Source organism: Molossus molossus, unplaced genomic scaffold (assembly GCF_014108415.1).
Source record: "Molossus molossus isolate mMolMol1 unplaced genomic scaffold, mMolMol1.p scaffold_m16_p_5, whole genome shotgun sequence".
NCBI classification, from domain to species: domain Eukaryota; kingdom Metazoa; phylum Chordata; class Mammalia; order Chiroptera; family Molossidae; genus Molossus; species Molossus molossus.
The window spans coordinates 77,467,887-77,487,757 of record NW_023425388.1 but is presented as its reverse complement, the minus strand read 5'-3'; the positions used below and the strand labels follow the sequence as shown (position 1 = coordinate 77,487,757).

At 38.8% G+C, this 19,871-nt stretch overlaps 1 protein-coding gene across 1 annotated transcript in view; it reads right to left on the bottom strand.

Annotated features, from left to right (window-relative positions):
• Positions 1 to 7,002: 7,002 nt before the first annotated feature.
• The window catches only part of IFT57 (intraflagellar transport 57), a 57,077-nt gene continuing 44,208 nt past the window's right edge, over positions 7,003 to 19,871 (bottom strand). Inside the window, exons 7-11 of the mRNA XM_036242978.1 lie at positions 13,116 to 13,187; positions 12,216 to 12,347; positions 10,300 to 10,362; positions 8,315 to 8,381; positions 7,003 to 7,397 (exon numbers count right to left, since the gene is read on the bottom strand). Of these exons, the coding sequence (XP_036098871.1) occupies positions 7,219 to 7,397; positions 8,315 to 8,381; positions 10,300 to 10,362; positions 12,216 to 12,347; positions 13,116 to 13,187 (513 nt within the window). The 3' untranslated portion in view covers positions 7,003 to 7,218. The remainder of the gene's footprint in view (positions 7,398 to 8,314; positions 8,382 to 10,299; positions 10,363 to 12,215; positions 12,348 to 13,115; positions 13,188 to 19,871) is intronic.

The following is a 19,871-nucleotide window of genomic DNA, read 5'->3' as shown; positions in this document are numbered from 1 at the left end:
AAAAAAAAAAAAAAAAAAAAAAAAAAAAGATGTTTTTATGGAAATACCACTTTACCCAACATTGTTTGGTTTATCCAAGGCATTGCAAAAATAAATCTAAATAATATAAATATTTCCATAAAAGAACTATACTCCACTTTTATCTGTATTGTTCTTCCAGTGTTTCTCTAACGCTTTCTCCTGACTACCGGACACCTTCACACCCTCTCCACGACTTGGTTCGTGTCCTTTCCCTCCGCCTGGAATGGCCTTTCCCATTTTTCTTTGCTACAGGAATCTTGCTCATCCACCTATGAATTCTTCTCTGTTTTCTCCCAGTTAGAATTATTTCTTCACCAAGCTTCAATAACACTGCTTGTTCTCTCTTACGCAACTTACCAGCGTAACCTCTTATCTATATGCACACATCTTTCCCATTGGACTGTGAGATCTCGGAGAGAGGGGTTATTATATCTTACTCGTATTTGTTTCCCTCAGTACCTAATGCTGTGCTCAAAATATAGTAGTTATCCATCAATTTTTTGTTGTATTTGTACTACAAAGATGTACAAATTTATAGCGTTTGCCTAAACCAAGAGGTCAGAAATATGACAAAAGGAGCCACTTCTGCGTCAGCAGTACCTTCTGTAAAGCTCACGGGTGGCTGAGTGATTTCCAAAAACCAAATGGATAGATGGTTTAAAACTGATCACAATCTCTAAGTGAAATGAAACATCCAGGCATGAGCATAAGTAAAGGCTAACATTTAATGACTAACAAAGTCCAGGAAGCATAAGAGAAATTGGGTCATATGCAGGGGAAATAGGTCAGTGAAATTTTTTTAAAAATCTAATAAACTCAGGCTGTGATTTTTAGTCCCTATGCATTCTGTAGAATCCTTACTGAGATTTATGGCTGTGGAAAACTGGCCAGGTTCAGTTTCAGCATGGTTGGCTCAGGGACATTTCCTGTTATCAATAGGAAGCTGCTATACAATTAAATGGATCAATGATGCAGTGAACTGAATTAGTTGTTTTTTTATAGTCTAGTAATTGAACTAGTTGTGCATTCCACATTTTTTCAGTCGTACAAGCATGACCTTTGAATCTATCGTGTAGGAAGATGCTCGGACTGCTTTAGCCTATTGATTTGAGAAGCACTAAAAGGAACTGGGTTTAGTTAGGAAGGCAGTATAAGTAACATCAATAAATGGTATAGAGGACACACATGTGATACACTGAGCAGCTTTATGGAGACTTAACGACTTTGGGAACAATTTGCAAATCTGATGTAATTCAATTAGTGCTATAATCATCTACTTTAAAATATGGTGGAACATTCTGTGATGTGGTCACTGCATTTGGTTCTGGTCTCCATTACATTATAATACATATTATCAGTGATGTGCTGGTAAATCGGCTCTCTGTTTTGTTTTTTGTTTTTTTTAAAAACCCTAATTTTTAGTGGTTTTCTATTTTCATGGTGTAAATATCCGCATTATGGGCTGGTTTTAAGCTACCAACCGCTTAACAACTGCTCTCAAAGTTTCTGAATGTTGGACAAGCAGCAATTAGGAGCTGGTACACCACTATAAGTTATTACCAACAGTGGAGGAGAGCCAGCTAAAGATTTAAAATCCTGCAATTTGGGGACTAGAAGCATTCAGAATATTCCACTCCTTCTCCTAACTTTGCAGAAGAAAAATGTCGACACTGAAGGTAAGTGCTGTCCTAAAAGTCCTGCAGAAAGTTCCTAGCAGATTTGGGAGGAATCGAGGTGTCTGGATTCCCCACGCACCATTCTGTGCAGAAGCCTTTATACAGGAGTAGAGAAAAAAAATAGGCATTGGACATGAATGGAAACACGACTGTATCATATACTGCTTTGGGATGCGAATGGGAGAGAACAGGTGACAGATGTGAAGTTTCCACGAAACTGCTCTAAACTGCAGTGAGAACTGGAGAGAAAACTGCGGTTTATAATCTTGGTTTGTAGTAAGCAGGCCACTTAACTTTCTGGGGCACTTTTTAATGATTTTTGTGTGTGTCAGTTTTTAATATTAGCATGTCTAAAACTCTAGTGTATATTCAATAATCTAGGGTTTTATTAAAAATCACCTCAGTCTATGGGCCACACTGTAAGTAACACTAGTTGAGATCCTCTTTAAAGAACTGATCAGATCTAGGGTGGTGTGTCTGTACTTACAGCCAGGGAAAAATTCTAGAGGGGTGGGTCCCCAAAGTAGTGCTTAGGTTAGCTGGACTAATCACCAGAGGAGCTTTTTAAAGTTTCTGACTGTCCCCTCCCCCACCACCTTCCCACCCGGAACCTATTTGATAACAATTGAGGGGAAAGAGGGTTGGGAAATTAGCTATTTTTAAACAAGTTTTCTATTTGATTTTGATGCCCAACCAGAGTTAAGGACTTCGGAGGTTGCCAGCCTAGAGAATGTTTTGCAGGGTAAGAAAGTGGTAACCTGCCCTGGCCGGTTTGGCTCAGCGGTTAGAGCGTCGGCCTGCAGTCCAGAGAGACCAGGGTTCGGTTCCCACTAAGGACATGTACCTCGGTTGCAGTTTGTCCCTGGCTCTGGTTGGGTCGTGCGGGTGGCAGCCACTCGATGTGTCCCTTTCACATCAATATTTCTCTCTCTCTCTCTTCCTTGCGCTCTATCTGGACAAAAAATGGAAAAAAGTCCTCGGGTGAGGATAAAAAAAAAAGTGGTAACTTAAGTACTGCCCCATAGAGAAGGGGCTTCATATGGAGCCGGAAGCCTGTTCAATGGCTTCTCCAGTAGGGATGGGAAGGAACAGGTGATGGGCTGTAGGGCACAATCAGATCATCAACTGGAAGCGTCCTTGCAGTACTTGGCAGCGCAAGAGCAAACACGGAGGAGCCTCAGGACGCCTGAAATGTGGCGCTGATGGTGAGTCAGCGAATCACAGGTTTAAACTTTGCAAGTCTGTATTAAAAGTACACAGTTATGGAAATCTAATGAGGGAGATGTGCGATTTAGGACATATTAAGATGAGCATGGTTCTTGCTCTCCTCTCTCCGGCATTAAAACAACACATGTGCAGCCCTGGCCGGTTTGGCTCAGCGGTTAGAGCGTCGGCCTGCGGTCCGGAGAGACCCGGGTTCGGTTCCCGCTAAGGGCACGTACATCGGTTGCAGTTTGTCCCCGGCCCTGGTCGGTTGTGCGGGTGGCAGCCGCTCGATGTGTCCCTTTCACGTCGATGTTTCTCTCACTCTCTCTCTGTTCCTCTCTCTCCCTCCCACTCTACCTGAGCAAAAAATGGAAAAATGTCCTGGGGTGAGGATAAAAAAAACAAACAAACAAAAAACCACAACACATGTGCACACACGCACACACAACACCACACACACACAACCTTGTAAAAAAAATCCCCCAAATCTAGTGCATTCAAGATTGTGTTTACTCTTTAAAATGTCATTCCTCCTTTCTAAATAGAAAAATGTAGGATTTAGGATCTGGTTGTTAGTCACATTAAGTTTTCAGAAGTGTACAGTTATAACAATGTTATCTGACCACAAAACAGGACTGTACATTCTAACTACATCTAATTGCATTGTTATAATAAAGACTACTTTAAAGCAAAAACAAACACTTTTTTGAGCTGGTATGGAAGAGGTTTAAAAAGGAAAGCATTTGGCCATGTAAATCCTAAGCTTTCTACAGTTTCCCACACCTTCAGTCAGTGTGGCCTGTCTCATCTTCCTACACAGGTCCACTGGCTCTAATAAAAGGTTGGAAAATAATCTCAGATTTGTATACTGATTTTCACATGCTTGTTTACCTAAATCTGCATCCTCAACGTTTGTTCTGTTGTTAAAAGAATCCGCGATTACATATTTATAAAAAATATATAATGCAACTACACTTGCTCCTTGCAGATTCATAATGTGGATGGGAAGACATGAAGAAAATGAAATGTTTAACATTTTTCAAATTTGCTGGTTACACAAACTTTTGCTTTTGTGTAAAAGTCATGGGAAATGCTGATGTAGATAAATTAGAGCGGTAGAAAAATTCCAACTTGTCAAAAATTTGTTCCTATTTGGTTTTATAATATATGAATCAATGATTATAAAGTTGTAAGTTTAAGATGTATTCAATGGGCTATATCATTTTATTCAGAAGGTCATATTATTTCAACAAGTTGATTATTTGATTCAGGGGGAGAGTTTCTGTCTGTCTTTTTTTTTATGACCTTATCATTTTTGAGGAAGACAAGCCATTTTCTACAATGTCTCTCCACTGGATTCATCTGATGCTTGCCCATGATGAGATCCAGATTATGCATCTTTAGCAGTAACCTCGCAAATATCTGCCCTTTTCAGGAGATCATGATGTCTGTTTGTTCCACTGTTAGGGATGTTAACTTTTGATCACTAAGTTAAAGTGGTGTCTGCAAGGATTTTCTACTTTGAAGTTAGTTTACTTTTAGACCATGTAAATATTAAGGTTTTCATTACCTACTAGTTTTAGCATCCATTGATAATTCTTGCCCAAAACAATTACCATTGTGGTAGTTGCCAGATGGTGATTTCTAAATGTAGTATTCCTTTTACATTAGCTATCATTCCATTGTAAGAAACTCTTCTCCCATTGATTCATTTATTTCTATCTGGACAGACTCACAGTTTCTTGATTTATTCTATGGGTTAGATTTCATTACCATAATTATTTACTTTCATGCTCATTGTCCCAGGTTGGCTGGTGGGACACCCCTCAATCTCAATGTTTCTTACACATTTTCCCATCATTCTTTGAGTGCTTTCCTACTTTCTGACAGAGTAGGATACTTCAGGCTTTTTGTCCTTTCTCTGTCCCAGGCTAGGAATCAGTAATTTTTCTAAGAAGTTCCCCCCCCACACACACCGGCCCTTTTTTAGTAGAGAATCTAGAAACCAAGATCTGAATGCTTGGTATTCTCATTACTAGACTATATCTGTTTCTAGGCCCCCAGAGGACAAAACTAGTAAATATGTGTATGTGTACATGTATTTCTAGTTATTTCTATTAACATGCATGAAAAAACTGAGTTCATATTGAAGTTTCCAATTCCAATCCAGTACCACAGGGAAAAACCCATCATTTATAATTACTATCTCGGAATCGTGTCGAACTCACAGTCGTTACCTTTGCTGTGCTGTACAATAGGAGCTATGTGATACTCCGGAACCCGTTCACTTACTCACTCTGTGCTAGGTACTTGGCTACAAATATGGAAATGGAGGACTTTCTCCCTATCCTTAAGCAGATCGATCCAGTAGAGAGGGCAGAAGAAAAGTAATTCTAATGCAGCATAATAAGTTCTACATTAGAGATATGCAGTGTCCTGTGGGAACAGAGAGGGGCACCCAGTGCACACTGAGTGAACGACTGTTTCAGAGAAGGAAGGAAACTGGTGGCGCACACCCCGCACCGGCAGGGTGCTTGGATCACTGCATGCTGGCGTGAAATGAAGAGTGTACTTTGCTTCTGAGTGAGAATACATTTTATCGAGAGCTCTGATTTATCTAGAAGGGTTCTCTACATTGATTGAATTCATAAAAAAAAAAACACAAAAAAACTGCTCGGCCAGCCATGACAATATCTATGCAAATAAACTCCAGGGGAATCGATGTAGCTTGTGGGACCACAGTTAAGTTTCACTGCGCAAGGCCCCTGCCAATGACCAGAAAGAAAGGGGGAAAGTTTGAACTGTCTCAAACTATTATCACATGTGGATCCTCCCCTCCCTTCTTTGCAAATTAAATAAACCAGCTTATTTGCCATTGTATTGATAGCCACCCTCTTGAGTAACAGAGTAGTTTATACATAAATTTTCTTTTGTCTAGACTTAGAGATTGAAGAAAAGAAAAAGATTGTGTGTGTTTGTTAGAGTGTATGTCTAGAAAGTAAAGGCTAATTTAAAAAATTGAGGTAGAAAACATTAGGATAAAAAATGAGAAAGGGCCCTGGTTGGTTTGTCTCAGTGGTTGGAACATTGGCCCATGACCAAAAGGGTCTCAGGTTTGATTCCCAGTTGAGAGCAGGTGCCTGGGTTTTGAGTTTGATGCCCAGCCCTGATAGGGGTCGTGAGGGAGGCAACCAGTTGATGTGTCTCTCTCACATATGTTTCTCTCTCTCTCCCTCGCCCTCCCTTCCATTCTATCTAAAATTCAACGGAAAAGTATCCTTGGGTGAGAATTAACAAAAAAAAAAAAGGAAAGGGGTTTTATTTTTTTGCTCTTCTACAAATAGTATTCTTATAAAAATTTGCTACCAGAGCTCTTTACAGAAATAAATGGGGGCTCTCTCCTGGTCTGTGCTCCTCCTCCACTTTCCCCTCGTAGATCTGCTCACTCTAGTACTGCCGATCTTACCAGTTAGAAATGCCGGTCTACAAAGCTGCGCAGGAAGGTGTGTAAGTAACCATCCCCAGTGCCAGGACACTGATCTGCATGTGACTTGCTGTCTCTCCTTCAGCTACAAAATGATTCCAATACCACAGAAAAAGTAGAACTGAGACATGTAAATACCTTTGTCTCTATAGGAACAAAGTCCACATGACTGAAATATTTATTTATTTTATTTATTTATTTTTTTTATTTGGTGGCCTTAAATCATAGAAAATATAAAATCATTTTAGTTGTGAAATACTCATGATAAATAGTGAACTTCAAATGTGAATAAGGACACAAGTTTTTTCTTATGCTTTAAAATATATATATATATGTATATAATATACATATATATAATTTTAGGTAACCATAAAGCTGATGCAATGGCAGTCTGGGTTGTTGGAGAGTCTTCAGGTACTGTTAGCTGCCCCTAGGCACAGGAGCAATTGTGATCTCTGCAGAGGTGAGCAAACTAAAGGTTGCTAGGCTTGTGCCAAAGGTCCATGTGGCGAGAGCAGGAGCGGAACCTACAGAAAGCATGGCTTACCCACGGAACAAGGAAAAAAATGAACCACCAGTGGGGTTTTAACAAATATAATGATTAGTGAAAGCTTCTTTGAAAGTGAGAATTTTTAATTACTTTATTAAATATATTCATTTTAAAGGCTTTACCCTTCCATAATCACCATGATACAATATGAGTGTGTATATAAAATACCCATTGAACATGTTTTAAGAGGTATAATTGTGTTTTGAAATATGCAACATGAAATATGATTTGATATGAAAAACCAACTAATCAGAAGCACAAAAAAACCACACCAGTGTATTTTAATAAGAACCTATGGCGGATTCTGGAATGACTGTCGCGTGCATGTCCCTCGTCATGTTCGACTTCTCCTTCAGCTTGGATTGGAGCAGCGTGTGTTCCACAACTCCGATTCTGATGTCCATCTGAACCGTTTCCTGCTTCAGCTTCGTTAAGCTCTGTTTAATCTTCACCAAAGGAGCTGCAGCATGAAAACAACACAGAATAAAAATGTTTATTTGGAGTAGCATCATATTACAGATTTATGTAACATTTTCCTTACTTTGTCTGAAGCTAAAAGTAGGGTTAAAAACACAGCCAACAATTTACTGACATTCACACCATTTTGCTGTGGCATTTTAACCACCTGAGATTTTGAGGATGGGAAATGATACAGCATTTGAAGTACTGAGGCTGAACTTCCTGCCTTTTCTACGAAAAGAATTGCTAAACAGGTGTTTTAGGAATGTCTTCCATTTTTTTTTTTTTTTTATGGGTTGGTACATTTGTCTGAAGGGAAAGGGGATACAGCGGAAGAAAAAGAAAACAAAAAATTATCTTTGAGATATAATGGGCTCATTCAATCATACAGCACAACCTCTACACAGTCTCTTTTGAAAGATGGCTCAGTATATACCACTAGAAAATCTAGAGCACAGAAGGGCCTAAGGCAGTCACTACTGGACCAGGTCAAAACAACTAGCTCGTGATGGAGGATGATTACTGAAGGATTATTAATTTTCTCTATTTGACCTCTGCCCAGTCAGGTCTACTGGGGAAAAGAGAAAAAAACAGAGGTCATCAGATCACTGCCTGTGTGTCATTTGGGCATACACTTAGTGCTCTTTTGTACATAAAATGGGATAATGAAGCTCATTTGATGAAAATAGAAGAAAATATTTTTTTAAATTGGCACAACAAAGTGCATAAACATTTCCCACTCTATCTGAATATAAACCATCCTAAATTATAGTAAAAAATGGCTCTTCTCAGCTGACTTCTCAGATATCACTTTGGCACTGTGTACCCCTCCTCAACAAACTCATTTCAAAAAGCATCCTCCCTGTGAAATACCCATCTTCTCTTACTCGTTTCCCCCTAAGGGGAGTGTGCACTTACCACCGTCGGTCATACTGCTACCTTTCTCTTCCATTTCTTGCTTTACCTTTTCTAGTTCTTCGGTAACCTTTCATTTAAAAAAAATTTTCATGAGCACTGAATTTTAATAAACTTTCAAAATTTTTGAAAGGTGTATTAATAAAATTTAGAAATAATACATACATAAAGGAATATAGAGATATTCGGAGTATTCTGGACATAATTTGAATAATAAGATAAAGTATGCAGCCATACAAAGCTTTTTATCTTCTGAGAGTGCTCCTAAGGTTAAATTTACCACATCACTTCCTCATTAACTTTCTCAGGTGGTAACATGATAGAATACAAACTAAGCTGTCTCCAACTTTCAGTTATCATACAGCATCTACCATGCCAGTCTCTAATAGTCACTTATTAATTAAAACAGTGCAAACATCCTAAAAAGATTTTGGATTTCTGAAGGTTTACTAGATATCTTTCTTAACATTAAAGTTTTATAAGAGAATATGCCACTTTTATCTTTATAGCACACTAAAAATAATGTTTATACCATATGGCTATATGTAAAAATATTCTAACTGCTCTCTCCAAACCATGAACTCCAAGAGGCATACTGTGCTGTCATGTTGGTTCTTATCTGTACTCCCCATAATACTCAAAGCTATACAACTGTCATTAACAAAATTCCAAGCTAGCATTAATATAGGTAGAAAATACCAGCTTTAAAAAAGTTGAAAAAATTTTATATGATCTAGAACTATGCATTATTGTGACTTAGTTGGCTGTATTTTTTATCATACTGGTGAATAAAAACTTCTTTGGAAATAAGGTGCTCATCCAAGTAAAGCAAATTAATTTTTCCAGCACCTGAAATGTTACAACTGAGGATAACTACCTACTCCAAAAGAACTGAATTGTTCCCTGGACTCCCTTCAAGTGTTAATTTACTCAACCTAAGTGAGCACTTTATTTCTATATAATGTTTTATTTGCCTAGAAGCACCACAGGATTAAAGTCTAAATATTTTGAAAGTTAAATATAAAAATATATATTTTTTTAAATTTTAAAGTAACTATTTACCCCTCAAATAATTGCTGTAAACAAAGTTTAATTGTATTATACAGAAAAGTTTGTAATAATTACACTGGATTGTAATCAAAGATAATCTTGGATTTTAGTCCCACATTGACTACTGACCTTATTAAAGGTATTTTTTTGTTTTTTGGCTTTTTCTCTGTTCTTCAGTGAAAAATGGGAGTAGATATCATACAACAATAGATGTAAATAATCCAGAAGTTCTCAGAAGGAAAGGGCTCCACACCACTCCCAGTTTGTGGACAGAGAAATTCTCAGGGTCAGATACATATTATCAATGATCACTAAAAACAAATCTGTGTCTTGTAGGCTACTATTAAAATTTGTTGTACCACCCTGGCTGGTTTGGCTCAGCGGTTAGAGTGTCAGCCCGCGGACCAATGAGTCGCGGGTTCGATTCCAATCAAGGGCACGTACCTTGTTTGCAGTTCGTCCCTGGCCCTAGTCGGGGTCATGTGGGAGACAACCAGCTGATGTGTCCCTCTCATGTCAATGTTTCTCTCCCTCTCCCTCCCTCCCACTCCATCTGAAGATAAACACAAAATTATCCTTGGGTGAGGATTAAAAAAAAAATGTGTTGTATAAAAAAATGTGTTGTATATATTTAAGCCAGTACTTTACCCACTCTTCTATATATTAATTATAATTATTATGTTTAAGAAAATTAAGGAAGGTTATGAATTTGCTAATATTATCGGCAAGTTTTAGGTTCAACTTAATAAAACTTCAGGCAGTTTATGGAAACAAGTAGAATATACACACATCATTGATTCGTTGATAAGAAAATAGGGATTCTCTCCTAACGAAAAGGATTCAAAGCCACAGAACAGTAACTGGAACAACGCACGGTGCAGCAGTATTAAAGCAGCGAGGCTGTGAACAGCCGGCCCAGCTGAGCGCACAGCGCGTACCTCAGACAGCAGTCTGGTCCTCTCGGTCACTCCGCCATTCCCTTGCTGGTATCGCTCCCTTGCCTGAGTGAGAAAACATTCTGTTTAATGACAAATTCACCACAGAAGCAGATTACTTATATATGACCTCTTTGTGTTTGCAATTTCTGCATATCATTTTATGACAACCCCCCCCCCACCTAATTTGTAAACACATTTGTGGAAGTGACATTTAGCTATAGATATTTTATGTCCCTAATAGGCACCATGTATTTAACTAAAGCACTTTAAAATGATGAACTACTTTAACCTTCATATACTGACTGTGTAACTCGCATGGGCATGGTTCACAATAAAAACCGTCCTCAGCCATTATTATACAGTTTAGAACAGTGGCTCGTGGTCGATCTAATTTGTGTGCTATGCAGAGAAGATCAGTTTTAAAAAAATCAATCATCATAGAGCATTAGGATCAGCAATTAATAAGGATTAACAAACAGTATGACAGTATGGAATATGTTCTTGGGAACTAATCTACAATCAATTATTTAATAGCAAAGTTTGAGAGATACATAGTGGCCTTAATCAGACTTCTACAGCATTTTAAAAGTAAAAATGTCCATGAATAGATGTGGATATGAAGAAATTACTAAACAAATAGTAATAAAAAAGTAAAAATTGCCCTGGCTGGTTTGGCTCAGAAGTTAGAGCGTCGGCCATGGACTGAAGAGTCTTGGGTTTGATTCTGGTCAAGGGCATGTACCTGGGTTGGGGTTTGATCCCTGGCTCTGGTCTGGGTCATGTGGAGGCAACCAATCAATGTGTCTCACATCGATGTTTCTCTCCCTCTCTCTACTCTCTCCAACTCCCTCTCTTCCAATCTCTCTTAAAAAAAAAAAAAAAAAAATCAATAGAAAAATATCCTCAGGTGAGGATTAACAAAAACAAACAAACAAAAATAGTGAAGATTACTTTCTGTTTGGTCTTTGAGAATTTCTGAAAGTACGGAAGTATCTTAAGTTTATTTCCATTCTTTTTCTCCTTCTAACCTCGTTAGAAGAAAGAAAAAAACTGTGCCTTCAACTGACATTTGCAAGTGTTCTTACTGGTCTTCAACATCAGGAAAGGGGGGCCACACATCTCAAAGGAAAGCCTTTAGATTCCCACTGCTGGGACAAGAACTGCTGCTTTCAAAGGCTGAAGGTTTTATTTTTTGGTTGAAATTCTAAAACGTTGACAGGATTAAAAAATGTGCTCATTTAATTAATTAAACTGCTTGTCTTTGAACGTGTCTCGCTTTCATATTCCTCATTACATGCTTGTAAGCCATTATGGCAAGGATGTCCCTTCCCTCTGACACATGTAAATGTGTACTAGTCTTCGTCCTCCTACTCACATGGTAAATTTACAGCAGATAGGAACAAAACTAGGTGTCCTGGCACCCGTTCCTGTTCTAAGCCATGTTCTCCAACAATATATGCCTACATGAATGAAGAAACTGCACTTAAAGACTTACAGGAGATAATTTCCATCACATGAAAAATGGAAATGACAGGTTTTATTGCCTCACTTGACTTCCTAAAGTGTGGCAGAGAATCAATATACAGTGTGTCCTCACTTGATGTCAACCATCGATAGGCTCTTAGACACTGTGACTTGACCCAGTTTTACCATACACTAACTGATAGAAAAAAGAGTTAGGTTTCCATCGCATGTTTCTGAATATCAATTAGCCTATGGTAAAAAATTGGTTTGGTTTATATGTCATTTTGCTTAAAATTGCAGTTCCCAAGAAGCTGTCAACAACATTAATGTGAACATATTGTATTGCTGGTTGTGAAACACATTTCACAATTCCCCAGTGACAAGTACTATGTCAAGTTTAGGGATTAGGGTCATTAATTGGAATAAATCCCTGGATCGCGTTCTTTAGTTACCTCACTCAGCTGCGCTTGAGCCGCACGATATTCTTGAACCAAGTGCTCAAGCTGACTGTTGATGTATTTTTCTCGGCTGCTGATCTTTTCCAGAGTCCTACTAGTTTCATTATGGAGTTTGTCCAAAAATCCCTAGAAATTCCATGGGCTTTTAGTAGATTAAAAACTCACAAATATATTTTTCAAAAGTAGTTTAAAATGGGTTAAATCTCCCTCAATCCATCCCACAAATTCTCAACCACTTGTGAAAAAGAAGACAGTTCGAGATTTTTAATAGCAAAAGAAGTCTGCAATAAGAAATAGTTTAGTCACTTTGCAGAATGTTAAAATGAAATAGCGCCTGGCAGTGTTAGTCAATCCATTCATTTCTGTGCATATCTAGAATAGATGGGAATGAAATCTGTTTCATGTGAAGCTCTCAACCGAAGCAGGTAAGGGAATAACATGACTTTCTTTTAGCACAATTCAAACGTGGCTGGAACATTCCAGTTGAAAGCAGATCATTAAACAAAGCTCTAGCCTGAGACCCACATGTTCTCATTCCAATTTTGCTTCTTTGTGGTACCCTCCAGAAAGTCCTTACTTCTGGCAGAGCAGCAAGCCTGGAAGCTGTGGCTTCTAAGCATGGCTGGCCTGGTGCTCTGTAAAACCTTGGGATTCAGAGAGGAAAGAATGATGAAATCTTTCTCTCTGAAAGACATATATATATGTATAGGTATCCACACATACACATATCTAATATATGTAATGTAATATATATTACACTGCTTCTACATAGAGTTCCTTTCTTTAGATGATTTAAGTGTTAAGCTCCTCAAAGGCAAGAATTGTGTCTTTTTTCGCTCATGTTCTCCCTTAACAGGTGTTCCACAGATGAGTCATCTGAAGGAATACACATACCTTGGTCTCCTTTAGAGCAGACTCGATTCCACTTCTGTGCTGGTGCATTTGGTCAACATGGATTCTCCAATCCTACAGGCATAAGAGCACAAAGGAACAACCACATTTCCTTCTTTTCTCTCCTTTTTTGAAGTTGCATACTTTAATTACTTTGGCTGCTGCCCTATTTCAGGTGGTAGTCCTATATATAGCTTGCAATCAGATTATAAAGAAATACGTGTAGAGCACTTTAGGATAAAAGGTTCTAAATAAATGTAAATTATTTTATGTGTTCACAGAGTGATGTCTGACAATTTGAATATAAATTATTCCTGCACTGCTGGTGGTTAATATTTATGACTACCCATCAAAATGAAAAAAATCTAATTACTAAAAAAGAAATACTTGTTTAAGCAGTAACAATTATGTTTGCCAGAAGCAACACTGGAATCAAGTCTCATATATCAAATATTAGCTTGTCCCTTGGAAATTAAAATGGGGGCCTCTTCTTCAGGAAGGCTTTGGAGTCTTCTGAAGAAGGGAGGTCTACAATGATCTTTAGAGTTCATACATTCTGAGTATCCTGCCCCACTACTACACTGATTAGTGTGCATGTTTAAACCTGCTCCGACATCTTCATTTCCTACAAGGTATCTTCACAATTTTGTGGTTTACATTACCAAAGGTAATACTTTTAGACTTGAGAAACACCCACTGTACGAGAACAAACATTATGGTAAGCTGGAGAGAGTGATGGAACCAAGAGGCCTCTGTCACACATCTCCCCTTGCATACCCTCATGCTCCACTCTGCCATCCACAGTCCTTTCTGAAGAGAGACATATTTTGTGAATAGTCCCATTCTACCGATTTCTTCACTTTGATACATGGGATAGTGACTATAGGGTAAAAAAAATCCTGGGGCACATCAACATACCAATTATAAAGCACAGGAAAGCTGCAGAGAACCTCCCAGAGCACCCCCAGGCCACACAGGCAGTGCTACACTGGGTCAGAAGCCAAATGCACTAAATTCCCACACAATGCATTTTGGCAGTTCAGAGCTAATTAAAGGAGCAATTGGCTACTTGACACCAGCGAAGGTGCTAGAACAGAGAACAAATCAACACTTTTCTGTGTCCTTAAGCATTTTTCTGTCTCATGAACAAAAGGTATCTAAGCATGAGAGCTGGGAACGGCCTTAAAGATCATCTACTCACTAGTACAGTGCTTTCGTTTTACAGTCGAGGGGACTGCTCACCACCTGTTATTCTGAGTAGACAGATTTGGAAGGAAACAGGCCCCTCTGACTCAGCCAGTTACCACTGGAGCAGGGAGGAGATGCAACTGGCTGGTCTCCTGCAGCTGGGCCCTCACACAGAGTTTAAGCCTCAAAACAGACACCTGTTTAAGCACAAGCAAGCATCGGCATGAAAAAAAGAAACCTAAAGAGTATCATTTTACAACTAATTTTTTTTTAAAGTACTCATCCTGCCTGAGTCCAGAAAGAATTTCAGAGCTCAAGTATTCCTACTGATCACTGTGTCTGTCCATATATATGCATAAACACATACACACATACATTTTACATAGAATTTTTGTATTTATTGTAGTTAATATGTTTGTGTTCTGCTTTTTCTAACCAGCACTTTCCACCCGGCAAATACATATATATTTTTTCATATTTTGACATTCCAGTAGTTGGAGAGATGCAAACGTTCCTGACCCATCTATGTATAATTACGATAACTTGCACCGATGTAAACCCCATGGAGAAGCAGGCATTTCAGTGGAACCTTGAAGCATGAGTAGCATTTCAATGGGGAGGGTGGAAGAGGAGGAGGGCTGTAGGCCAAAGGAGTAACAAGGGAAAATAGAAAAATATATAGGGAGCAAGTAGCCCAGGCTGGTTAGAATATAAACCACAAAGTTCTTGGGATGGGGTGGGGTGGGGAGGATGAATCATGAGGAAACAAAGCTGGAGAGGGAGGTTATATTAGATCAAGGGCTTTAACTAAGGAGTGTGGATTTTATCATGTGGATAATGGAGAGCTATCAAAGATTTTTGGTGTCAGTTTTTTGTGTTTTCTTTTTAAATCCTCACCTGAGGATATGTTTTAATTGATTTGAGAGAGAGAGAGAGAGGAAGAGGGAAAGAGAGAAACATCGATGTGAGAAAGAAACATCAATCAGTTGCCTCCTGTATGCGCCCCAACCTGGGGACCCAGCCGGCAAGGAACCTGCCACCTTTTGGTGTGCCAGATGGCGCTCCAACCAACTGAGCCACACTGGCCAGGGACTGGCGTCAGTTTGAGAGACAAGCCTGTGTTTTGAGAAAGGAACAGCATAAAGGAATGACTGGAGAGGCATGAGACTAAAGACAGGTAGGAGACCAGTTGAGAGACCGCGTGATGGCCCATGTGATAGTGTAGCGGGTTTGAACTGGAGCAGTGCTGGTAAGAATGGAAGGGGAGGGTCCAGTCCCAGGGAGAGTGGAGGGACAGGACTGGCGGAACGTGAGGACTGACTGCGGGGAAGTGCGGGGTGGCTGCAGTGGAGATGGGAAGTGGAGAGAAGGTGTCTGAGATTTCTAGCCATAGGAACTAAGAGGACAGGAATGTTACACGGTGACAGAATAGAATAGATTTGAGAGAGTCAGACAAACTGAGGAAGTTTGTCTTGGACTTTTACATTTGATAAGCCACTGGGACATTTGTGTTTTTTATTGCCTTTTAAAATGGAAAGCTAGTAATGATTTAAAATTATCTGCCAGTCAAATCTGAATGTTTGTTTTATTAAAATCTTCAGAATGGGCACATTTTCTGATGTACAGTTATAAAAAAAAATATCTTAAAGGTGTTCTTTCTCTTTAACCCAAAAATTTCATCTCTAGAAATCATTCCCAAGAAAAGAATTGGGTCTACACACAAAGAATAATGAACAACTTCTTTGTAAAGGTAAAATGGCAGAAAAATCACTAAATATCTAACAGTAGAGGACAGTTTAAATTAATTTTGTAATATTCATTTCACTGTTAAAAAAATAATGCAGTTTAATACCATTCGTATAAAGCTCTAAACCAAGCAAAACTCGGCAATATGCTGTTTCGAGATACATATACAAAGACACTAAAAAACAAAACAAAAAAACCTATTGACAGTACACAAACTTGAGGACAGGGTTAGCCCTGGGTGAGAAGGGGCTACAGCAAAGAAGCACACAGGGAATTGCAAGGGACTGTGGCTCTCAAGCTGGGTAGTGTGGTGGGTTTGTGAGTGCTTGCTGTATACTTGGGCTTCATAATTACATATGTAGTGCATATTATATGCACTAATATTGCATATATGTAAAATTCATGTTTTCATACAAATATATACAAATACTAGTTAAAAACTTGATACACTTTTGTGGTAAGAATGAAGTTATGGGTTTTAATAATATGTAAGGACTTGATACCCCAAATAAGTAATAGTAAAAATAAACTTCAACAATGATGTTTTTACATTAGTAGAGAATCCATTAGGTGACAACACACTGTTATATATCTTTCTTCATTTGATCATCACAAAGGCTTGGATCACTAAGTAGGTATTTGCATCCCTTCTTTTTTGGTGCTGTTTTTAAAATTTGTTTTAAATTTATTGGAGTGACAATGGTTAATAAAATTATATAGTTTCAAGTGTACAATTCTGTAACATATCATCTGCAGATTGTATTATGTGTGCACCACCCCAAGTCAAGTCACCTTCTGTCACCATATACTGGACTCTCTTTAACCTTTTCTACCTCCCCCTCTATGAGTTTTTGTTTGTCGCCCACATATATGTGGGTTTATTTCTGGGCTCTCAATTCTGTTCCATTGGTCTGTGTGTCTGCCTTGTCAATACCATGCTTCTTTTTCACCTCTACCTTCTCTCTAAGAGGGTTATGTGATTTGCTGGATGGTTGTGGAAAAAGTACATTTCCTGGCTCCACTAACACTGACCTTGGCCATGTGATTCTCTTTGGCCAGTGGAATGACAGTGGCATAGGGCATGGCCTTCGCCAGGACTCTGCAGAAACTGTAAGCGGCATCTACCAGCTCTCCTGTCTTTTCTTTCAGCCATGATAATAGGCATATCCCATATAAGGGTTATCTTTTCAGTCTGGGTCTGAGAAAAAGAAACATGGGCCCGGCTGGTGTGGCTCAGTGCTTGAGCATTGACCCATGCAACCAAGAAGTCACCAGTTCGATTTCCGGTCAGGGCACATGCCCAGGTTGTGGGCCGGATCCACAGTGGGGGGCTTGCAGGAGGCAGCCAATTGATGTTCTCTCTCATCGATGTTTCTGTCTCCCTCTCCCTTCCTCTCTCTAAAACTCAATAAAGAAAAAAAATAAAAATAAAAAAAAGAAGAGCTGCAGCTGAGCCACACCTCAGCAGACATGTATCTTAAGGGAAAATAATGAAATGCGTGTTGTTATTATTACTGTAAGCCACTGTGCTTTGGGGTTGTTTGTGATATAGAAAAACTGAATGTATACAGAAATTTTATAAGAGGAATCAGATAGGTTAAATGACCTTCCTAAAGTTTCATGTCTGGACAATGGAAAGTGCTCCAAACCAGTGCAGTTTCCACATGTTATATGCTGCTGTTCTTTGTGATAAAATGAATTACCAAAGAGTATCTCAGGTAAACCTAGAATACTTTTTTGTTATAAATCAAGTGAGACCCCACTGGCCACTGGAGTTTATTGGTCCCTTTTTCCAAAGTGCTCTAAGTATGTTCATTAAGCATCACTTCTCCTTTCTACTGAAACTGAGTTTTTCACCTTTCTCTATGAAAATGAGAAGACTAATAATAACACAGAATATCTTTCCTTTCTTCCGACTTTCTACTTTTCAAAACCCTTTCATACAAAATTTCATGTATAATTCTGTCACTTGTGAGGTAGAGAGCAGAGGTACTGTAACCATAATCCCCTCCCCACTCTAAATTCTTTAGCACCAAATTATAAATCTCCCTTTTTCAGAAACTGGAGAATTGGAATGATATATCTGCAGATGGTGATTCACAGCATCACATGGAATCAGTATGTATTACATCTGCTTGCAGCTGGTAAGGGACTGGCACGACTGTTTGGCTTTCTGGGCTGTATTCTAACAGAGAGCACCTGAGCGCTTTCCTTTGCTTGTGCAGAGACATTCTGTTTCTTTGTCTAAATCGTCAACTCAGGACTCAAAGCTCCTCTCTGAATCTGCAGGGAAAGAGAGACTGAAACATGAGCTAGGGATGGCAAATGGAACTTATATCTGTGTATAAGTTTCACTAATTTATAACTGTAAAGTGTCAAGCTGTCAGTGTTTTGTCACCAAGTCTGAGCCTCTTTATGTGTAGAGAGGTGGAGTGCCAAAGGACTCGGGAGGAAAAAGCACCCTCGTGTGTGCAGGGGTGCTTCTCCCTGGGCTCAGAAGTCCATGCCAGAGCACACAAGCCTCTAGCAGTTCCCAGGTCTACTGGTCCGTTCTGCTCCAGCTCCCAGAGCAGGGGCCCCATGGCGCCGATGTGTCTTGAATTGCTTGTATCACAAAAATGCTGCTTCTACCATCTACTCTTTCTCTTCTATTCTTACTGCTCCTTCCTCAGTTCTGTTATGAATAATTATGAACAACATCTTAACTCAATGTTCTGTTTTTAAAGTCTTCATTTTAGTGAATATACAAATATTTACAAGGGCTTTGGTGGGCTCCCTCCATTTAAGGTACTTAATCCCATTTTTTCTCATTAGGTCTTTGTTTTAACTCTGAATTCACTTTCTCTAGGGATTTTCAAGATCATTCTGGGGAGAAAATCCTGTACCTCCATTTCACAGATAGGGTAACAAATTAAGGTTGTGTGATTTTGCACTGTTGATCACAAAATAAATAGGAAACCAAATGTCCTTTCTCTCACAGATTTTCCATTACACAACGGCTGCTTTCATTTCTTTGTCACCCAATTTCAGTAGGAAACTCTGACAATTCCCAATTCAAGTTTGCACACTAAATAAATGTTTCTTAGGTTGGCTATTTTGCTAAAGCATAGATGCTATAGAGAATTGCTCCTCCTAATCTTCTGTGGACGAACCACCTGGACAGCCAGCCTAGGTAGAGTCATCTCTAAAACAAGTACATGTAGGCTCCAAAGAAGGATTCACAGAGGGACTACTCTCCTACAAATAAAATGCATGAGCTTTACTACACAGTTTTTGGTGATATCTATTTTGGCTACCAGACACCCTCTTTTTAGCTCCTAGCTTGGGTACAGAGTAGTCGCCCAACAGTCGTATCTTTCTGAGATCTTTTTAAGTCTAATAATAACAACTTCAATGTTAATATTCAAGGAATGCTTAGTATGTGTCAGGCACTATGCTGAGAAGCGCTATCCACACATCATCACATATAATTCTCTTAAAAACTCTACTAAGATGAGGACATTGAGGCGCAGCTACTTTTAAGTAGACTTCCCAGGTTCAAATGTGTGGTAGAGCTCAAATCTGCTATCTCATAACATGTCATTTCTCTGATAAAATGTAGTAAAGAATAACTAAAATTTTGAAAGGGGTAACGGTTAGAGTAGACTTTAGTTTTAAGTGTAATATTTGAATTTTTACAATAATGTTTTTAGATATAAGTTGTATTATGAAATAATAAATTTAAAGCATTTTTTAGGATAAACATGTAATTAAAAACTCTCTCACAAAGAAATATTCAGATCCAGATGGCTTCATCAGTGCATTTCCCCAAATATTTAAGAAAGA